Here is a 23,103-nt window from a genome sequence, read left to right on the forward strand (position 1 = left end):
ACTTTCTGTACTTGGGGTATGTATCTGCTCTGAAGGAGAAATAAATATCCATATGCCACATATCCTACATGGAATGATTTCATATTCATTTCTCTTTTATTGGTCCAACATTAAAAGCTACAGAGTCGATTACAAAAAAAAATAAATGTCCACCACATCCATCTTCTGCTCTGTGGTCATTTCTGAATACAAACCCCTTTAGATTCTTTTTTTTTTTTTTTTTTTTATTGAGATGATATCTACCTCTGTCACCTAGGCTGGAGTGCAATGGCATGATCTCAGCTCACTGCGACCTCTGCCTCCCAGGTTCAAGCAATTTTCCTGCCTCAGCCTTCTGAGTAGCTGGGATTACAGGCGCCTGCCACTACGCCTGGCTAATTTTTGCATTTTTGGTAGAGATAAGCTTCACCATGTTGGCCAGGCGTGTCTGGAACTCCTGACCTCAGGTGATCTGCCTGCCTTGGCCTCCCAAAGTGCTGAGATAACAGGTGTGAGCCACTGCACCCAGCCCTACTTTAGATCCTGAGCATTGGGTTTCTCTAGGATTTCATGGGGTGGAGGAAAGCAATAATTACATTGCCAGGAGCCCTGTCCTTTTCTTCAAGATCCTTGTCTGTCTTTACTTTCATCATGAATTTCAGCCTGGATATTTTTATTTTTCCAAATTATTCTTAAATTATTTGGTCTCCTAATAGTTTTCACTTCTGAAAGCTTTATTCTCTATTCATCTTTGCTACTGTAGTATTATTCTTGCTTTTACAGTTATTCTGACATCTTGATGGTGTTCAAAAAATATGATGAAGTGTCATCGAAGACTCAATTTTCCATCTTAAATCAAAAGAGTGTCCAATGGATTTACATATTTTCTAAACAATTTAGTTGGTTGACCTATATGTAGAGATGCATATAGATCTTATTTAATAGGCAGGGAAGCTACATTGATATAACATGAATACTTGACTGTGTACAACTTCTCAGGGAAGTTATACATTTATTTTTAACCAAGAAGTTGGTTTCTTTATTGTCAAAAAGAAAGAACATCAAAACAGCCAAAACACCTGCTGTGGAAATGTCTCTTTCATTGTTCTCTGAAATCTCTATTTTAGGCTTACTTTCATAAGAAGTATCTAATCTTCCCTACTCAGTCACCTGGGAAGCTGGGATATTAACTGCCAAGGACCTGCATTGCAAAAAAACACAAAAACACACACACAAAACAACAAAAAAACAAAGAAACTGAAGAATAAGAAGAAGCTCCATGTGGATCAGCAAGCAAGGGCAGTGTGAGTCCCTTCCTAGGTGTGCCCTGTGAATCTGCAAGAGGAAATACAGAGTCTTGCAGATGGCATTTCCTCTGGCCCTTAGTTTTCAGAAGGCTCCCTGTGAATTCTCAGCAGAGGAAATAGCAGGAATGATAAGTCTATTTCCAAAGCCCTTTCCAACAACCTTCAGATTTCCCGCATTCAGATTGCACTTAAAAATATCAAACAACTTGCCAATCTTTTCAGCAGCCTTCTAAATAGGTTTCCATTCAAAGAAATAATGGGAGCGACAGGCTGAGAAGTCAGCAGGCACTCGATAAATGCTTCTATGAATGAGCGAGTGAAGTGAATGAATGTATATGGGCATGAATGAAAAGCCTACAAATGCCAGAGTCTAAATCTGTAAATGATCAAAAAAGTACTTTTCCTGAGGGAATTATTCCATCTCAATTTGGAAATAGTAATTTCTGGCCTCAGAAAGTACATATAATCTATTTTCTCTTCCAGTCAATTCACATTTATAAAAGTAGGTTTTTCTTCCAGACAAAGCACACTATAGGAAAAAGCAAAAAAAAAAAAAAAAACTGATAACTATGTTATGCCCTCTGTCTGAGCTTTCAAATCTCTTTGGTTTAAATGGGAAACTTGGGTCTGCTGGTTTTCATCCAGTGTTGCAGCACTTCAAGAAGTTTCAGCTGCATTAGACTTGTTCTCAGCCCATTAAAACCCATAAACCCTAGGGGGCTTCAGAGGGACTCAAAATAGGAAGAAGTCCTTTTATCAAGAAACTTGATAGAAGCCAAGATCTACATTCTCAGACAAAAGGCAAGTCTATAATGATACGGTTTGGATTTCTCTCCTCACCCAAATTTCCTGTCGAATTGTAATCCCCAATGTTGGAGGAGGGCCCTGGTAGGAGGTGATTGGATTATGGAGGCAAATTTCCCCCTTGCTCTCATGAGAACAGCAGGGGGGAAAGCTGAGTGAGTGAGTTCTCATGAGATCTCATTGTTTAAAAGTGTGTAGCACCTCCCCCTTCGCTCTCTTCCTCCTGCTCTGGCCATGTAAAGATGTGCTGGCTTCCCCTTCGCCTTCCGCCATGATTCCAAGTTTCCTGGGGCCTCCCCAGCTGTGCTTCCTGTATAGACTGCAGAAGTAGGAGCCAATTAAATCTCTTTTCTTTATAAATTACCCAGTTTCAGGTATTTCTTTATAGCAGCATGAGAACTAATATTAATACATGTGCCTTCCCTAAATTGCATAGAGATTGATTATTTCACTTCATGTTGATAAAGAATTTATATAGATATTAAAACAACAACAATGACAAGTTTCTGGATTTTAAGTATATTATCTATTTAGAAAATCCTTGAGGGCTATTATGAATATCTAAGGATGCTACAAAGAAAATAAAAATAATTTACCTCAGTCTCTAGCATAGGAACTTTCATGATTTGCTATGGAGCCATACGCATACTCCTATTATATTGTGAAATGAATGCTTCATGGCATTGAGATGGAGGCATTTTAATAAATATAAAAATGCTATGTAAATTGTGCAAGGTTGTGCAAATATTTGTTGTCCTGTTGCTGGTATTCTTATACTTAGATGTCAACAGTGGAAGTAAAGTAATCTAAAGAATAATTAGAATCCCTTTACCTCAACTCTTCTCACAGATTAGCTATAACCCAACATTTTTTAGGGAAATAATGCATTAATTACTGATCTCTTGCCTTTTAAAACTTTCAGCTCAAACAATTTTCTGGAAGATTCACCTTAAGTGCTTCCTCTCTTTCCAACTGGAGTAATGGTAACTCAGTGATAAAATGATGGACAGGGTGACCAAGTTCCTTGACCCATCTCTATCTGCACCTTGGGAATGATCATATTGACTCCTCGCTTTTTTTTCTCAGTGATGCTCTCAAGAAAACTGTAAGAAAAGATCTCCAACATCCTAGGAGCAGAGAGATTTAATTAATTTAAGGTATTCTACATGTAACCCAATTTGTCCATACTGCCACCCCCCCCTCCCCAGTAAGCATGGAGAATGACGAATTGATGATAATATTCACACAAATGTTTGATCATGATAGAATTAATTTTGCTCTGATGTAGCCTGGTCCAAACTCACTGGAGAAAATATTGCAGTGAAAAACTTTACACATCAAAATGTTCGTCAATGTCCAACAAAGGGCTTAATGATTTCAGCAGTATTTGACACAATATTCTTAACAAAATTAGGATTTGGCACAGTACCTAAAGTTTATTATAAGAAGATTTTAAAATCATGTTGCTTAAAGTCCCATGTGATGAAAAAGAATCTTAAAATGTGCTCATCCAGTCTATGCACAAATTACAACAATAATAGAAATTTCATTAAAAGCCCTGAATATTCCCTTATTGAAAGCTTAGACTTCCCTTTTACGAGAAAATTATCAACAAACTAGGACTAGAATGACAATTCCTCAACGTGATAAAGGGAATCTATGAAAAACCCACAGAAAGCATCATATTTAATCATGAACAAGTAGATGTTTTCCTCCTAATTCAGGAACAAAACAGGAATGTCCAGCCTTGCCAATTCTATTCAACATTGTAATGGAGATTCTAGACAGGGCAATTAGGCAATAAAAAATAAAAGGCAACCAGATTGGAATGAAATGGGTAAAATTTTCTCTACTTTCAAATGACATAATCTTATTTATAGAAGATCCTAAGGAATTTACTGAAAAAGAGGGAAAAAACTATTGGAACAAATAAGTTTAACAAGGTTGCAAGATACAAGATCAATATACAAAATTCACTTGACCTAACCAATATGAAAATGAAATTAAGAACAATATTCTATTGATAAAAGCATCAAAAAGAATAAGTTGCTTAGGAATAAAATTCAAACAAAAATCGCCAAATTTATGCTCTGAAAATGATAAAATACTGTTGAAATAAATTAAAGAGATCTAAAAAAGGTGGAAAAACACCCCATGTTCATGTATCAGAAAACTTAACATTGTTAAAATGGCAATATTCCCCAAACGAATTTTTATGTATCCAACACAACTCCTATCAGAATCCCAACTTTCTTCTTTACAAAAATTGACAAACTGATCCTAAAATGCATATGGAATTTCAAGGGACCTAGAATATCTAAAACAATTCTAGAAGGAACAAAGTAGGAGGATTCATGCTTGCTGATAAGACTCACTACAAAGCAATAGTAATTAAGACGGTGTATTACTGACACAAATATAGGCATTATATATAACTAGAATAGAATTCAAAGCCCCAAATAAATCCACGTATCTATGGTCAACTGAGTTTTCAAGAGTGCCAACACCATTGAATGAGGAAAGAAAAATCTTCCCAACAAATGATGGTGGGAAAACTAGATAGCCACATACAAAAGAATGTAGTTGAACCCTCACCTCACAACATATATAAGAAGGAGCTCAACATGGACCAGAGACCCAAAAGTAAGAACTAAAATTACAAACTCTAGGAAGAAAACATTTGGATACATATTCATCATCTTGGATTTGGCAAAAGAGTCTTTGATATGACAAACAAATATATAAATAAGTTGAACTTTACCAAAATTAAAAACCTTTTGTTTCAAAGTGAAGACTATTTAAAAAGTGTAATCACAACCCATGGAATGGGAGAAAATATTTGCAAATCATATACTTGATAAGAGGCTATGAATATGTATTTCTCTTAAATAATTAAGTACGGTATAATAAGTTTAACCTAAAAATTAGACCTAACTCTGAGTTCTATAAGTTTGCTCTGATTTCATTCAGACCCTGGGTTTAAAAGAATCCCATGTATATCTCACAAGTATAGGCAACCAAAACAAACATGGAGAAATGAAATTACATCAAGTTAAAAAGCTCCTGCACAGTCATGGAAACAATCAACAAAGTGAAGAGACAATCCACAGAATGGGAGAAAGTATTTTCAAACTATCCATTTAACAAGGGATAATGACCAGAATATATAAAGTGCTCAAAAAACTCCATAGAAAAAAAAATATAATAATCCAATTTTAATACGGGCAAAATATTTGAATAGATATTTCTCAAATGAAGACATACAAATAGCAAACAGGCATAAGAAAAAGTGCTCAACATAACTGATCATCAGAGAAAAGCAAATCAAAACTACAGTGAGATATCTCACTCCAGTTAAAATGGCTTTTATCCAAGTCAGGCAACAACAAATGCTGGTGAGGATTTAGAGAAAAGGGAATTCCTGTACACTATTGGTAGGAATGTAAATTAGTACAACCACTATGGAGAACAGTGTGGCGGTTCCTCAAAAAGACTAAAAATAGAGCTACCATATGATCCAGCAATCCCACTGCTAGGTATATACCCAAAAGAAAGGAAATAAGTATATCAAAGAGATATCTGCACTCCCATGTTTGTTGCAGCAGCTCTGTTTACAACAGCCAAGATTTGTAAGCAACCTAAGTATCCATCAACAGATGAATGGATAAAGGGAGCACTATTTTCAACTGTGAAAAGAATGAGATCCTGTCATTTGCAACAACATGGATGAAAGTGGAGATCGTTATGTTAAGTGAAATAAGCCAGGCACAGAAAGACAAACATCACCTGTTCTAACTTGTTTGTGGGAGCTAAAAGTTAAAACAATTGAACTCATGGAGATAGAGAGTAGAAGGATGGTTAACAGAGCCTGGGAAGAGTAATGGGGGACCATGGAGAAAGTAGGGATAGTTAATGGGTACACAAAGTAGTTAAAATAAACAAGATCTAGATTTGGTAGCACAACAGGGTGATTATAGTCAAAAATGATTTAATCGTACATTTTAAAATAACTAAAAGAGTATAATTGTTTGTAACACAAAGGATAAATGCTTGAGGCATGGATACCCCATTTACCATGATGTAATTATTATGCATAGCATACCTATCTCAAAGTATTTCATGTAACTCATAAATACATACACCTACTATGTATCCACAAATTAAATTTAAAAAAGATAAAAGAATCCCATGAATTTGTCTATGTCTTAATATCTCCAAGCATCTTTTGGATTTCACGTATAATTTTGTCCTTACAGCACTTACATGCAGTACCTAAAACAGAGATTACTATTCACTATTGCACAAACAGAAATAGTTTAATAGCCTTACTACAGTCATAGGCAAGTTTGTGACAGAGCCAAGACTAGAACCTATATCTCCCTACAGGTCATTTACATTTTTATATTGAGGTCATCTGTGATAGAATTGTATTTTTAAATATGTGTCATTAGATTAACACATTTGTTGCAACTCTCTTGTGTCAAAGTCATAAAAAGTTTTGGAAACTAAATCCCATTACTTGGCTTCTGTTTGCTTAGAACATTTATTTTTCGTTGTTTTTAAGTCTTTAAAGTTTCTCCTCTTTCATCTTGAGGAAGTGTTCTACTTTTTTCCTACTGTTTACAATTAATACATCATTATGGGGCTGGAAGTTTCAGGTGAAGTTAACTGCCAAGTCTGCCAACTTCTTAACAATGCCCAATGTGTCATCTTTGGGGGTTTACAAGAAACAGTTTTTAATTGCTCAACTTTGAGCAGTGCGCTAAAGCTAATCATGCCCCTAGAGCCTGGAGGAATGGCTGAGATACAAAGCTATTAGAAGTGTTCTGTTTGTCTAGGACCAACTAAAAACAAGGCAGGCAGGAAGAACATTATTTCAACTTAAAAGGGGAAATATCATTTTTCAATGTTGAGACAAATGTTCTTAAAAATCTGTTTAAAGGCTGTTGTGAGATGTTTGGCTGGTTAGTCCTCTCCAGCACATCATCTCCCATTTTTTTTCTGCTAACCCATAGATCAGGCCTACCTCATAATAGAAGGGAATGGAAGAAGGCAAAGTTGTCACTTGCTACTTTAGGATTATGAATTTGTGCATAACTCCAGACAAGCACTCAAAGGCTATGACAAGGAATTGTTTAGACCACAATTAGACTTTTGGAATAAATTGCACACTCTCTTTTTTGCTCACCCTCTAATAATTTTTCAAGAGTGCACCAAAAGCACATTTATTGAAGGAGATCTTCTACTAGTCACAGTCTTTCCAAGCCAATGAAATATATTCCCAACAGCTGGGTCCCCAACTCCTGCCACTTTCCCTTTGCCCACAGTACTTCCTCCTATTCAGCATCCTAAGGCCTTAATTTCACTGTTAGAATACATCCCTGCACTAAGCTGAAGAATTCATTAGTGTTTCCCTTTTCCTTTTACTCAAATCTGCTCTAGCACCTTTTAGCTAGGTCTTAACACAACTTCCTTAGTTGTCTTCCATATACAAAAAAGATATTTATGATCTACTTTCAATAAAAACAATTTCTCTGGAAGTACGAATGCAATAATTGGAATGGGTCTCAGAGATAGTCTATACAGCAAAAGAAACTGAAGCCCAAAAATTTGAAGTGACTTTCTCAAAACCAGACAGTTTGTGAAGAGTTCATGCTCTCCTTACATCCTCTCTTCCGACAGATATGAGAAATGACATATTAGAGATGCATTTAGTGACCATGAGGCTGACTGAAGCTAAACTATTCTCATAGGAACCAATCCTATATCTTAAATATTACTGTGCTATGATTGGCAGTGAAACAAGTCTTAGCTAAAGACAGATGTCTTAATGTGGTACCCATATCATGTCACATTGAGTTATCCAAGGACCTGAACAAAGTCTTGCTGAGTACAAAATCTGAGAAATTTGTCCTCAAAGCAAGTATCAAGCAAAAGACCATATGTATAATTTCCCAAAAGGCACTGGTCTGGAAGTAAGAAGATGAGTTCTCTATCCATCTCTGTTTCTAATTAATTATGTGACATTTGCCCAATTCACTTGACTGCTTTAGGCTTCAGTTTTCTCATCTATAAAAAACGTAGGTATTAATTTACATGAATGCATTGGGAAAAATAAAAATAGCTAGCATGCTAATATTTATTGAGATTTACCATGTGCCAGGCACTGTCCTGGGCGTTTTATATGTATTTGCTCATTTCATAAACAAGGAAAATTAGGCCCAGATTATTCAGATTACCTTTAAAAAAAGTCCACAAAGCTACTAAGTCCCTGAGTACACAACCTTAGCCACTACCCCAGACTGCCTCTCCTTACCCTATATTGTGTCTACTGCCACTACCACTAAAAGTGTTAAAAAGGCCAGGCATGGTGGCTCACACTTATAATCTCAGTGCTTTAGGAGGCTAAAGCAGGAGGATCACTTGAGACCAGGAGTTAAAGACCAGCCTGGGTAACACAGTGAGACCCTGTCTCTACAAAAAAAAAAAAAAATTAATTAGCCAGGTGTGGTGGTGCATGTCTGTAGTCCTAGCTACTTGGGGGGCTAAGGCAGGAGGATCCCTTGAGCCAAGGAGTTTGAAGTTGCAGTGAGCTATGATCATGCTACTGCACACCAGCCTGAGCAACAGAGCAAGACACTATCTCTAAAATTTAAAAAAAAAAAATAGTTGAAGAAGTATAAAAACAATTATTTGTGCGCAGATGACTTATGGTATAGTTTAAGAGTCAGGTAACATTGAAACACAAAAGAACCAAAGAATTAAGCTGAGCCTTGAAAGACAGATTGGGTGAGCCTTAGCTTTACAAATTAGTAGAACATTAGAAGCATTGGTGCAAAAGAAACGGGAGTGAGCATGGGGGTACTCATGGAGCAATGAAGAAACTAACCTGACTCAAGTAGAGAGATTGTATTGAGGAGCCATGGAGACAGGGGTGAACATGGGAATCAATAAAATCCTTTATCACCCTATGGTTTGCTTACGTAGCACTTATCACAGGTGCATATTTATATTCTTTTAATTTTTATGTTTGTACATAGTAAATGTATATATTTATGGGGTATATGAAATACTTTGATATAGGCATGAAATGCATAATAATCACATCATGGGAAATGGGGTATCCATCTCCTCAAGCATTTATCTTTTGTATTACAAACAATCCAATATATTATTTCAGTTATTTTTAAATGTACAATTAAATTATTTTGATTATAGTGTGCTAGCAAATACTAGGTATTAATAATCACATCATAGAGAATGGCATAGGATACATTCTTGATTGTTAGTTAATATCAATTTCCCCAAAAAACAGTAAGCTTCCTGAAAGTAAGAACCACTTTATTTAGCATAACACTGGAAGTCCTAGCTAGAGCAATCAGACAAGAGAAAGAAATAAAGGGCATTCAAATCGGAAGGGAAGACAAATGGTCTTTTTTTTCACCATTGTATCCTCAGTGCCAAATACATTGCCAGACACATTGTAGGTGTTCATTAAATACTTGTGGAATAAATGTATTCATGTGTGAATGAATGAATTTTAAATAATAGATGACGAATTGTCATAGTTGACCTTGCGTGTCAGATGAGGAAATATAGCACTGACAGAGACCGTTTGATTAGGCTGGGGTGGTGGAAGTGGAACTGAAAAGCCAAACATAAAGGCTGTTTTCACATGGGGATCAATAACACAGGTGCTGTCTGTTGTATACTCTTTATACCAGCTGTCCCCTGATAGACATTTCTCTACCAGTTGCAGGTTCTGTCACAACACCAGTTTCATACAGAAAGAATGTGAAGACACCGAAGGCCAAAATAAAAAAAGAATTATTTCTTAGTTATCTGGAAAGCCCAGTAGTGTTATACGAAAGTCCCACAGTCTCAAAGGTCTCTTTTCTCTTTTCTTTACTTGTTTTCCCTACACAAAACGCCACTTTGTGTTTTGTTTTGTTTTTCAAACAGCTCTGGTTTGGCAAAACTTAATTGCCTGTTTGGGATGAGGTCCCTGAAGCTCTCAGAAGATAATTATTTCTTTCTGGTAAAGATCAGAAACTTTGAACTCTACTTGTGAGATAAATAATCTGGTAGCACTTTGAAACTTCAACTTATTTAAGTTACTGAGCAGCTCATCAACTTACTTCCTGCATTTGGAATTGAATCTGAAAGAGAATCGGACCCCAGACATCTTGAGTAGGCCAAGTAGGTAAATTTATAGATTTCGTTCAGAGCCAAATATGCTCCCAGAGATAGAGTCCTGGTGACAGCTTCCAGATAAACATATAAATTGATGGAATTGAGCCTAAATAGAGAGAAGAGGAAATATGGTGCAGTTTCTACAAACCAAACTGCTCAATAAAAGGCAAGTTCTGGTCAGTTATATTTTCTAGGTAAATGAGGGGTATCCAGACATTTTTTTGTTTCAACTCCAGTATAATGCTTTTGAAATGCTTGAGTCCATTCTCCAGCCTTAGTGGGCAGGTAGAGTGACTGATATTAGATCTTTTTGCCGATTGAGGGATGCACAGGATCTTGTGGGTATGAAATTATATATTTTTACTACTGAGTACTGAGAAAAGGTTGTGGAGAAAGAGTAGGAAACTGGGTAGGATATGTACAGAGCCCAGGACCTTTCCTAGGCATCATCTAATTTAGTTTAAAGCCCTGGGTGCAGAATGTTTTGTTATTGTTGTCCTTTTTTTAAGAAAGTGACAAGTTGGTTTAGCTGGATTCCATTTCATGGAGATAAGATAATACATTGATAAATATTGCCAAGAGGCAATGGATGTCTAAACTAGAAGGTTGCAAATTGAAATAACCTAAGGGTCTTGATGCAGAGCATTCAAATGACCTCAATCCTCTATATGTCATAACTTTTCTAGGGAAGATTGAATAAGGTTGTATGTGGGTCAAATGCCATTGAAAGAAATGTTAGTCTAAGACATTAAATAATTTAATTAGATATCATTACCAAGGGCTGCAGATCAAAGGGTTTGTCGATTGAGATTTGACCTAATCTAAAAGAATTTTCCTTCTTCAGGGGTTTCTAGGCATTTGTGAGTTTGAGAAGCTGGGAAGGCTTTTGAAATGTTGCCAGGAAATTTGCAGGGAGATCATCACAGTGCTAAACCTGGCAACTCTTGGAGAATTGTTCTGATACTTGAGAGGGACCTCCATTGGTGAGTAGGTAACAGAACAAGGTTTTAATTTATTTTCTTTTCTCCTTTCCTCCTTTTCTTGGGTCTTTAACCATCTATCTGGGATGGTCAATCTCCAGGAAGACAAGAACCAACCATTTGTTAAAAGGAAAGTTATGCTATATAAATAAATAATTGCAGGTAACAGGACTAAGATGGGAAACATGCTGGGTTCAGTTTGCCAGGAATTTTTTAATGGTAATTCTAGAATGAGGCAATCAGCACTGTCTTTGGAGGGCAGGGCCTAGACTAAATGAAAAATAGTCCCCTCAATTTAGATGCTGAGTAGCCTTTAAGTCTGAGACGGAAATTGTCATCAATTTTAGTTCTATGGGTCCAAACATGGTACTAATGGGGGCAAGGTCATGTGTTCAACCCCAATCTCTACCAGCAAGTTTAACCCCATTTAAAAAATAAGTCGATCTCACAGCCATAGACTGATCACCAATTTTTAGGCAAATGGCTCTTCAATTTATTCTCCTGGGCTCATGAGGGACTGAGGGATAGACACTTTATAAACACTCCTTCAATACTGGAAAAACGAAATACATCCTGTGGCTCACTGGGAATGACAGATGCATATAAGGAGGAAAAACATCTATTTTATCAATATTTAATATTCGACAGCAAAAGCAGTGTGTTTTATAGAGTTCTAGGAGCAACATGTAGTTTTAAATGGCATAATAATCAACCCTCCACTTCAATGCAAAACCAGTTCACCATCCCATCTGTGGCCGGCCCATTATCTCATTAAATATTCCACTGTGAATGACCCATATGTAGATAATTGGGAGCTAAATATACTCCCAAATATTCAAAAAAAATTTAAGATATGACTATACTAACTTAAAATATAACAGGCTTCGGGGTATTGTTTCATGTAGCCATTTGACTCATATACGTGTATGTTCTCACTCTGTAGAGATGATTTTCTCAATTTTCACCTGGAAAGGTAGAGGTAGGCCAAGGCAAAATCTCTATCTCGGGGTGCTATGATAAATGAAGACAGCGGCAGCGTTAGGTCTCTCAAGCTCTGAGGGCACTCCTGTGAAGCCAGGTCACCACCCTCTCCATCCCTTACATTTGTTTCCCTCTTCACAAATAGCAAACACTTTCCTGGATATATGGATTTACCTTCGTTGTGCACCTAGTCTATCTGATAGGCTGAAAAAAGTAGACAGTGTGACACAGGGATAGCTTACTAGAAGGCCACGACATGGAAGGGAAACGTTAGGAAATTTTCTTTCTTAAAGACTTTTAAGGGCCAGGAGCAGTGTCTTATGCCTGTAATCCCAGCACTTTGGGAAGCTGAGGCGAGCGGATCACCTATATCGGGAGTTTGAGACCAGCCTGGCCAACATGGTGAAATCCCATCTCTACTAAAAATACAAAACTTAGCGGGGCATGGTAGTGGGCACCTGTAATCCCAGCTACTTGGGAGGCTGAGGCAGGAGAATCACTGGAATCCAGGAGACGGAGGTTGCAGTGAGCTGAGACTGCGCCACTGCACTCCAGCCTGAGTGACAGACTGAGACTCTGTCTTAAAAAAAAAAAAAAAAAAAAAAAGACACTTTTAAGGACAAGTGAGTTTCCCATTTCAGAGATGATTAGGGATACTTCATTTCTTAGGAAACCCCTTCTCTAGCCTACATGTCTCTCCAACAAAGGAGAAAAATGTAACACATTTCAATACTCTGAGGAGTAAGCTCTTTTTTTCTTTATCTGTGGGAAGTCGAGAATCCTAGCTTGTTAAAACTAGAAGGGACCTTAGAGATAATTTAGTTTAACAAGATTAGAAATAAAAATTCAGGCAAGTAAGGGGAAGAAACTTGTCTAGAGACATAGCAAGTGAGTAGCAGAAGCTTCAAGGAGGGAATTAGAAAGAAAATGTGAGTTAGTCTCATGGAGAAACACATATACATCAAGGGGTGCTTAGCATAGAAACAGTAATGTCAAGAGAAGAGGCAGATGGAAAAAGAGAGGTTACTTTTCAATAAGGAGCAGCGAAAGAACTCCATTCACACATTCCTTCAGCAAATAATCATTGAGCTCCTATCTAGTTACTAGTCTACATTTTGGGCACACAGCAATGAAGAAAACAGAAAAACCCTGATCTCATTGAGCATACATTCTAGTTGATAGAGACAAGCAATAAACATAATTAATAGATAAGCTATACAGTACACTAGATGTAGTTCTAAGGAGAAAATAATACAGGAAAGGGGGATATAAAATTTCAATGGCTAGAAATGAACTACCAGAGGAGGTGACCCAGAAAGGATGTAATACAATTTCAGGGGCTGGAGATGAATTCCTAGACTAGGTGACCCAGGAAGGATACACTGAAAAGATGCCTTGTGAGTAAAAACCTGAGGGAATTGAGAAGGTGAGCTGTGCAAGGATCTGGGTTTCATAAATATGGAGCAGCAAGTTTTTCACAAATGCAGAACAGCAGGATCAAAGGCTCTGTGAAAGGGATGGGCTTTGAGTATTTGAGGAATGGTGAGGAGGCCAGTGTGACTGGAGCAAAGTGAGCAAGGGAAAGAGTGGTAGGAAGTGCGTTCAGAGACGAGGTGATTGGGAGGCAAACCATATAGGGCCTCATAGGTCATAGTAAGGAGATTGGTGTTTAGTGAGGTTGAAATGAGAATCTATAGTTAACAATATAATACTGTATACTTAAATTTTATTAAAAGAGTAGGTCTTATGTTAAGTGTTCTTATTACAAAGATAAAAGAGAGAAGGAGGAAACTTTTAGGCATGTTTGTTATATTTACGGCGTTATTTAATGGTGGCCGTTTCATGAGTATATACTTACCTTTAAACTCAAGATGTATACATAAAACATGTGTACCTTTTTGTATACCAGTCATACTTCAATAAAAATAGAATAAATGTTTTAATTGAAAAGTGACCTGATTTCACTTACAGTTCAACTGAATCATTTGAACTGAATGGGAAGAAGACCAGAAACAGGAAAACCAATGAGGAGGTTACTGGAAAAATCCAGGTGAGTGATGATGATGCCTTGGAATGACGAATGGCAGTGCAGGTGGCAAGAGGAGTAGGTAGATTCTGGATAATAGCTCTGAATGCTTAGGACTTTATATATTCATTTACTATCTGTTGGGTTCTTGTGATCCCCCAGGTACTGTCCTATATTCTAGGAATACACCAGTAAACAGCAGACAAGGGCTCTGTTATTAAATTCACATTTGAGTGAAAGACAAATAATAAGCAAGGAATCAAATTATTAATATAATTTCAGATATTAGAATGTGTTATAATAAATGAAGCAGGGCTAGGGGAAAGAGATCGGTGAGGACGGGATAAGAGAGCCTTTTCAGTGAGATTGCATACTCAGATCCTCTCCTTACCACCCACACTTTTAGAAACATCATGTTCAATTTTCATACTCCTGCCTGGGGCTCAATAACAACAGAGTAGAAAATGTAGGAGAAGCTAGAAATGTAACTTCAGCAGGGGATATTAGTAGAGGGTCCTCCCATACCTTACTACTCCATCTACATAATACCAGCTCAGGTCAAAGAGCTACCTTGCACCCTCTCTATGTCAGGCACCATGGTAAATTCTGGAAGTATGGAAAAATGAGGGCATGCACAATCTAGGAGTGAGAGACATCCCAAACATAGACAATATTTTAGCTAAGACATGTATCAGAAGGCACCCTATTGGTTGAGATTAGTAACTCAAGCTAACTGAGATTCAACCATGTCTATATATCAGATTTATCTTGGAAAATAAAGTGAGAAAGTCAGGAAGATGGTCTACTTTTCCTGTCTTCTTAGTTAGGAAACATTATTCAAGAAGACCTCTGGTGGAGGAGGGCTGGAGAACTTTTCATGTAACTATTTTCAAAAAGGTAAGGAACTTTCCATTTTCTTAGGATTGAGGGGGGGATATCTGGCCTTGCCTCTGTTGCCATTATAGATATCTATTCCACTGGTGTCCCATTCTTCTGAAAAGGACAAAGATAATGATCCTGCACACCCTAATTCTTTCCACCTTTCTCATACCCTCCATCTTTATTCTCATTCTTTCAGGTAACATTAAGTAGCCAATTGGCATCCATTTAATGAATAGTGGCAAGAAGGAAAGATGGCCATGGACAATGTCACAGCAGTGTTTCAGTTTCTCCTTATTGGCATTTCTAACTATCCTCAATGGAAAGACATGTTTTTCACATTGGTGCTGATATTTTATCTCAGCACATTGTTGGGGAACGGATTTACGATCTTTCTTATTCACTTTGACCCCAACCTCCACACTCCAATGTACTTCTTCCTTAGTAATCTGTCTTTCTTAGACCTTTGCTATGGAACAGCTTCCATGCCCCAGGCTTTGGTGCATTGTTTCTCTACCCATCCCTACCTCTCTTATCCCTGGTGTCTGACTCAAATGAGTGTCTCCTTGACTTTGGCCACAGCAGAGTGCTTCCTACTGGCTGCCATGGCCTATGACTGTGTGGTTGCTATCAACAATCCCCTGCGTTATTCAGTGGTTATGAATGGCCCAGCGTGTGTCTGCTTGGCTGCTACCTCATGGGGGACATCACTTGTGCTCACTGCCATGCTCATCCTATCCCTGAGGCTTCACTTCTATGGGGCTAATGTCATCAACCATTTTGTCTGTGAGATTCTCTCCCTCATTAAGCTGGCCTGTTCTGATATCAGCTTCAATGAACTTATGATCCTCATCACCAGTGTCTTCACCCTGCTGCTACCATTTGGGTTTGTTCTCCTCTCCTACATACGAATTGCTATGGCTGTCATAAGGATTTGCTCAGCCAAGGGCAGGCTCGAGGCCTTTACCACGTGTGGCTCTCACCTGACCATGGTGACAATCTTCTATGGGACAGCCATCTCCATGTATATGAAACCTCAGTTCAACTCCTCCCCTGACCAGGACAAGTTTATCTCAGTGTTTTATGGAGCTTTGACACCCATGCTGAACCCCCTGATATATAACCTGAGAAACAAAGATGTTAAAGGGGCAATAAGGAAAGTTATGTTGAAAAGGACATGAGCCTTTTTTGCTTCTAAACGTCTAAAATAATACATCATCCCTGATGGAGAAAATGGTTTAAAGGATCTGACTTTATCTTTGGAAGTGATTGACATGTGAGAAGCTTCAGGAAGTGCTCCCACCCCAAATATTATTCCTACTGAGAGTCGAATTGCCATTAGAGGTATTATTTTTGCTCTTTCTTTACATAGGATATTGTTAGTGGCTACCCATTAGGTTACTCACCTTCAGGTAAATGAACTTATCAGAGTAAATTTATCACTGACAGAAGAGACTTATATAGCAAGAGAATCTTCTATAACTGTTGACAGCAAGTGAGGCATAACTGAAATTAGAAAATGAGACAAAGAATGGTATAATAAAAGGCCAGAAGACAAATGTCAGAAACTTTACAACTTTACTGAGGGTAAGCCCTGTTATGTAAGCACAATCTCCTTGTTCCACTTAATCTTGGAATCATGAGAAAAATTATCATAGCTATTTCCTACATCTGTGTAGAGTGTTTTATCTTTGCTTTTTGTTTTTCAAAACATCTTTCTAATCTATAAGTCTATTTTATATTCCTAATTTTCCTATGGAGTTGGTAAGAACACCACCACAATTTCCCCCTGTATTAACAATGAGGAAACAGAGTAGACATTGAGATTCATCTAAAGTCATACATAATTGATAGTGGAGTCAAAATCAGAATTTAGATCATATATATGCCACCTCTGAACTTGTAAAACTAAGTCTGTAAAATTATTTGGAATCATAGAATTCTAAATGCAGCTACCATTTACTGAGAATTTATGATATGCTAGGTGTTGAGCAAAGCTCTCTATATCTATTATCACGTAGAGTTCGCACAGTGGTTCAATGCCATGGCACTATTTTCCATCCATATTTAGAAGTGGGGAAACTGAGTGATTTGCCCATGGCCACAGAACCAGTACTTAAGTCTAGGTCTGGTTGATTCCAGATCCCACTTACTATATCTAAAGGCATAAGAAACCCTAGAGATGATTAATGTAGTGATATTTTAATACAGTTTATCATGACATAATTTGTATACAATAAACTTTGTCCAATTACAGTGTGCAATTCTATGAGTTTTGACAGATGCTCACAGAATCACCACAACAATCAAGCTACCTAACAATTTCATTACCTACAGAAGTTTCCTTTTGCCCTTTTGTAACCCATCCCTTCTTCCCTCTACCCCCAATTCCTGGCAACCAGTGATCTGATTTCTTTCACTATATGTTAGTTTTTGTTTTTTTAAATATTGACTATAAATGAAATCATGCAGTCTGTACTCCTTTGTGTCTGGGTTCTCTCACTCAACCTGCTTTTGAGATTCATCTGTATTGTTCCATGTATCAGTAATTTGTTCCTTTTTATTGCTGAATAATATTTATTTATACACATTTACCACATCTTAAAAACCCATTTTCTATTGATGGACATAATGCAACGTTTTTCAAATCTTGATTTATATAGTTTTTAGGGACTTAATTGTGGTGCCTGGAGCCTGCTCATGGGGGGTCGTTTCCTGTGAGTTATTTCATTTGAAAAGGGAATTCTAAAACTAAAAGGAAAGGTTTTGATAAACAATGATCTATTACAGATAACTGATTTTAGATGAGAAATCCGAGCCTCACTGAATGTGGAGTAAATTTCCCAAGATCATGAAACTGTTTGGAAGCAGATCTAGAATGAAGACCCAGATATCCTGTCTTCTGGTCTCACTTTATTTTGAGCCTCCACCACACATGATGAAGTCATCTCCCAAGCAGCCTTTTCTACCTGTTTATGAGGAACCAGACACAAACAGGTAGAAAAAAATAAAATACACAGTACCTAGCACTGCTGAGCAAACAGATACTCAGTGTGTTCCTCTTACCGTGACTGCTGGGGGCTGATGTGACCTTGTATGGTGTTGCAAAGGGAGTACCATGGATACAAGGAGACTGTCTCACATGTTTACTAACTAAATGAAAAATAATTGAGGATGAATAAACCACTTATCAAAACAGCTTAATTTCAAAACAAATGCAAGATTTATTCAAATTGCATATATTTTTAAAGGTACACGGTACTCTTCATCTCTGGAATAATGTTTTAATATCAAGAAAGAAAAAAATTCAGAAAAGGCAAATGAATTCTATCTTTAATTATCCATTTAACAAACATTAGGTTTCTACTTTAAGGCAGGCACTGTGGTAGGTATTAGGGTAAATCTCATGCTTTGTGCAAAATGTTCCTTACTATCAAGATAAACCTTTCAAGCAAACATTGTGAAATAAACATAAACTGGCATAATCAATGAAATATTAAAAGAATCAAAGAGTGCCTTTGCATAGAGGAAAATTCAGAAATTAGGTGGAATATTAAAAGTATAGGTTTTAATGATTCTGCCTTTGGAGGGAAAAATATTCCACTCTTTATTACATGTTGGTTTACAGCTTAAAACGAGATGCACATTTTCAGTAATGGTCCCTCTACTACAAAATACTATAGCTACGTCACTAGGTTCTTTCTCCCTTTATTGACTTGTTGGTATGGGCACAGCCTACAGACAGAGTGACATAGTAGAGTCTGGAGATGAAGGTTATGGAATTGATTCTGCTACTAACTAGCTGTGTAACCTTAGTTATATCTCTCTCTGGCCTTCAAACTTGCTCATCAATATAACAGGAAGATTGTGTTTAGCTACCTAAGGATCTCTCTATTTCTAACATTCTGCATCCAGGTGTTATTTTATATAGGGTTTTCTCTTGTTTTCTTAAAAAAATGCAAGCATATCATCAATTTACTCTGCAACTTGCCTTTTCCACTTGACAATATATCATGAACATTCCTCCAGATCAATATATATAGATCTACCTCTCTGACTTTAAATGTTAGCTTTGACTGAAAAAGAAGGCAAACACGGCAGCTAGTTAACACAGCTCTGGCGCTTCCAGCATTAACATTCAGTTTCTAAGCACTAACTCTAGAGGCTATCTAATTTTACACTGATATTAATTTATTTTAAACATAAAAATGAACTCTGTGAGGGTGTTGTGAAATGAAATCGATGCTGGGCTTTTGAAAACTCCTGAGATTGAGTAGTGCTTCTCTGCCTGATCAATCACAAGGATCCCATGAACCCTTCCACTGGACTCCTCCCTACTCCCCATCCCCAATGGCTGAGTAGTGAAGCTTACCTTGCTTCACCCTGGAAAGTAAGATGGAAAGACTGTGTTGAAACTAAGGTGGTTCTGTCAAAAGTTGAGAAGAAAGTTTACAAACTGAAAAGCAGGCTCCAAACGATCATTTCCATTGAAATACTCATGGAGATTTCAGAAAAAGATACAGTGTCCCATTCATAGGACTTGGGTTTTCAGTCGAAGAGAGGCAGTGGAGTATAACTATTTAGAGCACAGGCCCTGGGACCAAACTTGTTAGATTCAGTCCTTCCTTCTGCCACTTCTTCACTCAAGTTACCCTCTGCTTTGGTCTCTTCACCTGTAAAGTGTAGCACTCAGATTTTGATGAGGCAAACAGAAACTACTCTATAGTTATTTCAGGAAGACATTTAACACAGAGAATTGAGGGCCTACAAAGCCTTTGGAAGGGCTATGAGAGAAAAGGTAAGGGAACTGCCAGCAAAATGAGATAGTTGTGGGAATTGCAGGAATCATGGGAAATTTTAGAGATTGTTAGGAAACTGCTGCTAATGACGTCACTGAAGCAGATGTTTCCCAGGAGAATGCTCAGAAGTCACTTAAATCTTTTCTAATCAAGCCCACACACCTAAACAAGATGTCAGGAAGAGCAACGATGGTGTCTACTTCCTTTCTGCTTGCCAAGTTTCCTGCAGGTACCTCTCATGGGCGGAATCCAAAACTGAACTTTACTGACAAACAAGTGTGGGAAATTTACTTCCAAACTTAACAATACAGGTGAGAGCTGGTAAAAGCAGGGACAGTGTTGAATATGACTTCATAGGTTGGTTATAAGAATATATATGATTCAATTTATGTAAAATGAAGCACTTAGAACAATGTCTGCCTATAGCTAGAGTTCAATAAATGTTAGCTGTCATGATGGTGTCCACATTATCTGCACCTAAGATGCCAGGAATTGAAGTGCCTACTTGCTTTCTAAATAGTGCATCCTGAGGCTGCTCCTTCAATTGTCCATTCAAGCATTCATACATATAGCATCCATTGAACACATCTTTATCAATTGCCTACCAGATAGTGGGTACCATACTCATCACTAGGGATGCAGTGGTGAAGGAAGCATACTTGTTCCCTTCCCTCAAGGAGTTCACCTCAAAGGTAGAGAGACAGACATATACACAGGCAACACTATTTTGTAAAGCTATATCTTCCTAATTCTTATGTTGGTAAAGAGCTTTACAAACTTTACAGTTTATTTTATTCTTGAACACATATTACCTCCTCTCATCCTCAAAATAATTTAATGAGATAAGCAGAGCAAATATTGCTATAAATATTATTAACTGTCATTTACAGATGACAAAAAATTTAGAGAGGCAATAATGTTATCAAGGTCAACAGTTAGTAACAGGATTGGGGTTGGAATACAATTTTCCTGATACCCAGATTAATGATCTTTCTAATGAGAACTTGATGCATTCATGGAGTCCTTGGAAGAAGGGTAGGAAGAAGATAAGATTGTTGATGAGCAGAGAAAGGAAGACACAGCATGTTCAGATTGTCTAGGTTCCAAATAGCTAGGTTCTGACACTTACTAGCTATATGACCTTGGGCAACTTTCCACCTCAGTTTCCTCATCTATAACAGGAAGACAATTATAGGACTGACCCTTGTAGGGTTGTTAAGAAGATTAAATCAGTTAATTTATCTAAAATGCTGAGAACTGTGGCTGGGACATAGTAAGCCCTCAATAAACGTTAACTATGTTTATCATTGTTATTGAAGTTGTTATTATTATTGAATTCCCAATTGACGCAAAAGTAGTTGACCCCCACCTCACTGAGCACCTTCTCCCTCTCCTCTTTTTCTCCACTAGTAATGTGCATAGTAACTGTTTCTAGTTAAGTGTGAACAGCAGGTCAAACACTTTACAGTGCAACATCATGAGCGACTGGGAAAAAAACGTGCTCAGGCGTCAGGAAGTCTGGATTCTAATCTGGGTTCTGCCATTAATGAGCTATGGAACTCTGAGTGAATCACTTAACCTCTCTGGACTGCATCTGTCATACAGGGGAAAAATATATTCCTTAACCTACCTCACAGAATGGTTGAAAGGTCAAATGAGATCATAGATGTTAGATGTTAAAAAGTTAAAAGCACATTACAAATGCTACATGATGGTATTATCATTATCCTCAGAGTTAATCTCTCCATCTCCTTCTCACTTACCCTTGACAACCACTCACTCACTGAATTTTATTGAGTCTTGTTCTGAAATATCTCCCCAACCCACCCCCTCTTCTCTGTCCTCAATGCATCTGTCCTAGTTCACTGCTTTATCAATGCTTACCAGGATGACTGTAACACACTCCTAACTATTTTTCTCTAGTCCAGTGTTACTTCCTTCTAAACTAGCCATCCAATCACTGTCTCCAGAGTGATTTTTCTAAAGGGAGAATCTCATCAGTCTCATCATGTGACTTTACCCCCTCAATAATCCGACTCCCAGATTAGAAATTTCCAGTGACTCCCTATTGCTTACAGGATATGTGACATTAATTGAAGCCCCTGCTAGTCTCTCCATCCTCATTAGCCACCTCCTCTCCACAGATCCCACACTCCAGGAAGACAATACTTTCTTTCCCTGAACCTGTTATGTAATAGTGCTGCTATACATACTGTTCTCTCTGCCTGAAGAACCCTCTCCACTTTCTATGCCTGGTAAAATCTCAGTCCCCCTTCAAGAACCAAATCAAATGCTATTTCCTCAGTGAAGCCCTCCTCAGAGCTCATTCTAACTTGTTTAAGCCTAGGCGAATTATGTAATTCCATTTCCTTTGCTGAATAGCATTTTGCTTGACTCGCAATTTGATACATTTCGTGCTGTTTTATAATAATGCTTGTTTTTGGAGTGTTTATCCTTAATTAGATCATAAGCTCACTGAGAGCAGGAATTTTGTTTTGTTCATCTTTGTCTCCTTAGCATAGTTCCTGGCACAGAGTGCATGCATGAAAAGAATTAATTAAATGTAAGTGCCCACAAATGTTGCTCAAACTATTTGTGGTAAAGGACAGTTTTTAAAAAAAGTTTCCAAGCTGTTGCAGGCTGATATTTGATAAAATACCATAAAAAAAGTCACAGCAATATCCAATCACTTTGATAGTTACTAAATGTTTACTTTCAATTCTGTCCTTATCTCACTGCAAACATTTTGAGTAGCACTCAGGTAGACTTTTTGCAAAGATGCCTTGCTCCTGCCCCCTAAAATCTAGATAACTAATTTGGGAATTTAAACAAGCATACACATAAAAATAATCAACAAATGTATCATATATTCAGAGCACAAACTGGGCCAGAAATCAATAAATAAAACTATTGTAATTAGATATATGTATAGATGTAATAAATTAATGGGGCAGTGAATGAAAGGGTGCAGGATTATATTTAGACAGCGACAGTTTGCATGGTACCGCAAAACTAATCTAGGAAAGCTTTAAGAAAAATTGGGATTTCCAGAAACTACTCAAATCAAAGATGGCTGAGATGGAGCAGGGGAAGTTGGGGAAAAGTGAAGAGAAAGAGGAGACCTCCAGTAAACACTGTTTGCAGAATTTTATTTA

The 23,103-nt window shown here is 37.5% G+C and overlaps 1 protein-coding gene across 1 annotated transcript; it reads left to right on the top strand.

The window, feature by feature from the left end:
• Nucleotides 1-15,311: 15,311 nt before the first annotated feature.
• Nucleotides 15,312-16,380, top strand: LOC105501843 (olfactory receptor 13H1). The gene has a single exon (XM_011927942.1). It carries the CDS (start codon nucleotides 15,404-15,406, stop codon nucleotides 16,328-16,330), a length of 927 nt encoding a protein of 308 aa, XP_011783332.1. The 5' UTR covers nucleotides 15,312-15,403; the 3' UTR covers nucleotides 16,331-16,380.
• The last annotated feature ends 6,723 nt before the right edge of the window (nucleotides 16,381-23,103 follow it).

Source organism: Colobus angolensis, unplaced genomic scaffold (assembly GCF_000951035.1).
Source record: "Colobus angolensis palliatus isolate OR3802 unplaced genomic scaffold, Cang.pa_1.0 Scaffold751, whole genome shotgun sequence".
In the NCBI taxonomy this organism is placed as follows: domain Eukaryota; kingdom Metazoa; phylum Chordata; class Mammalia; order Primates; family Cercopithecidae; genus Colobus; species Colobus angolensis.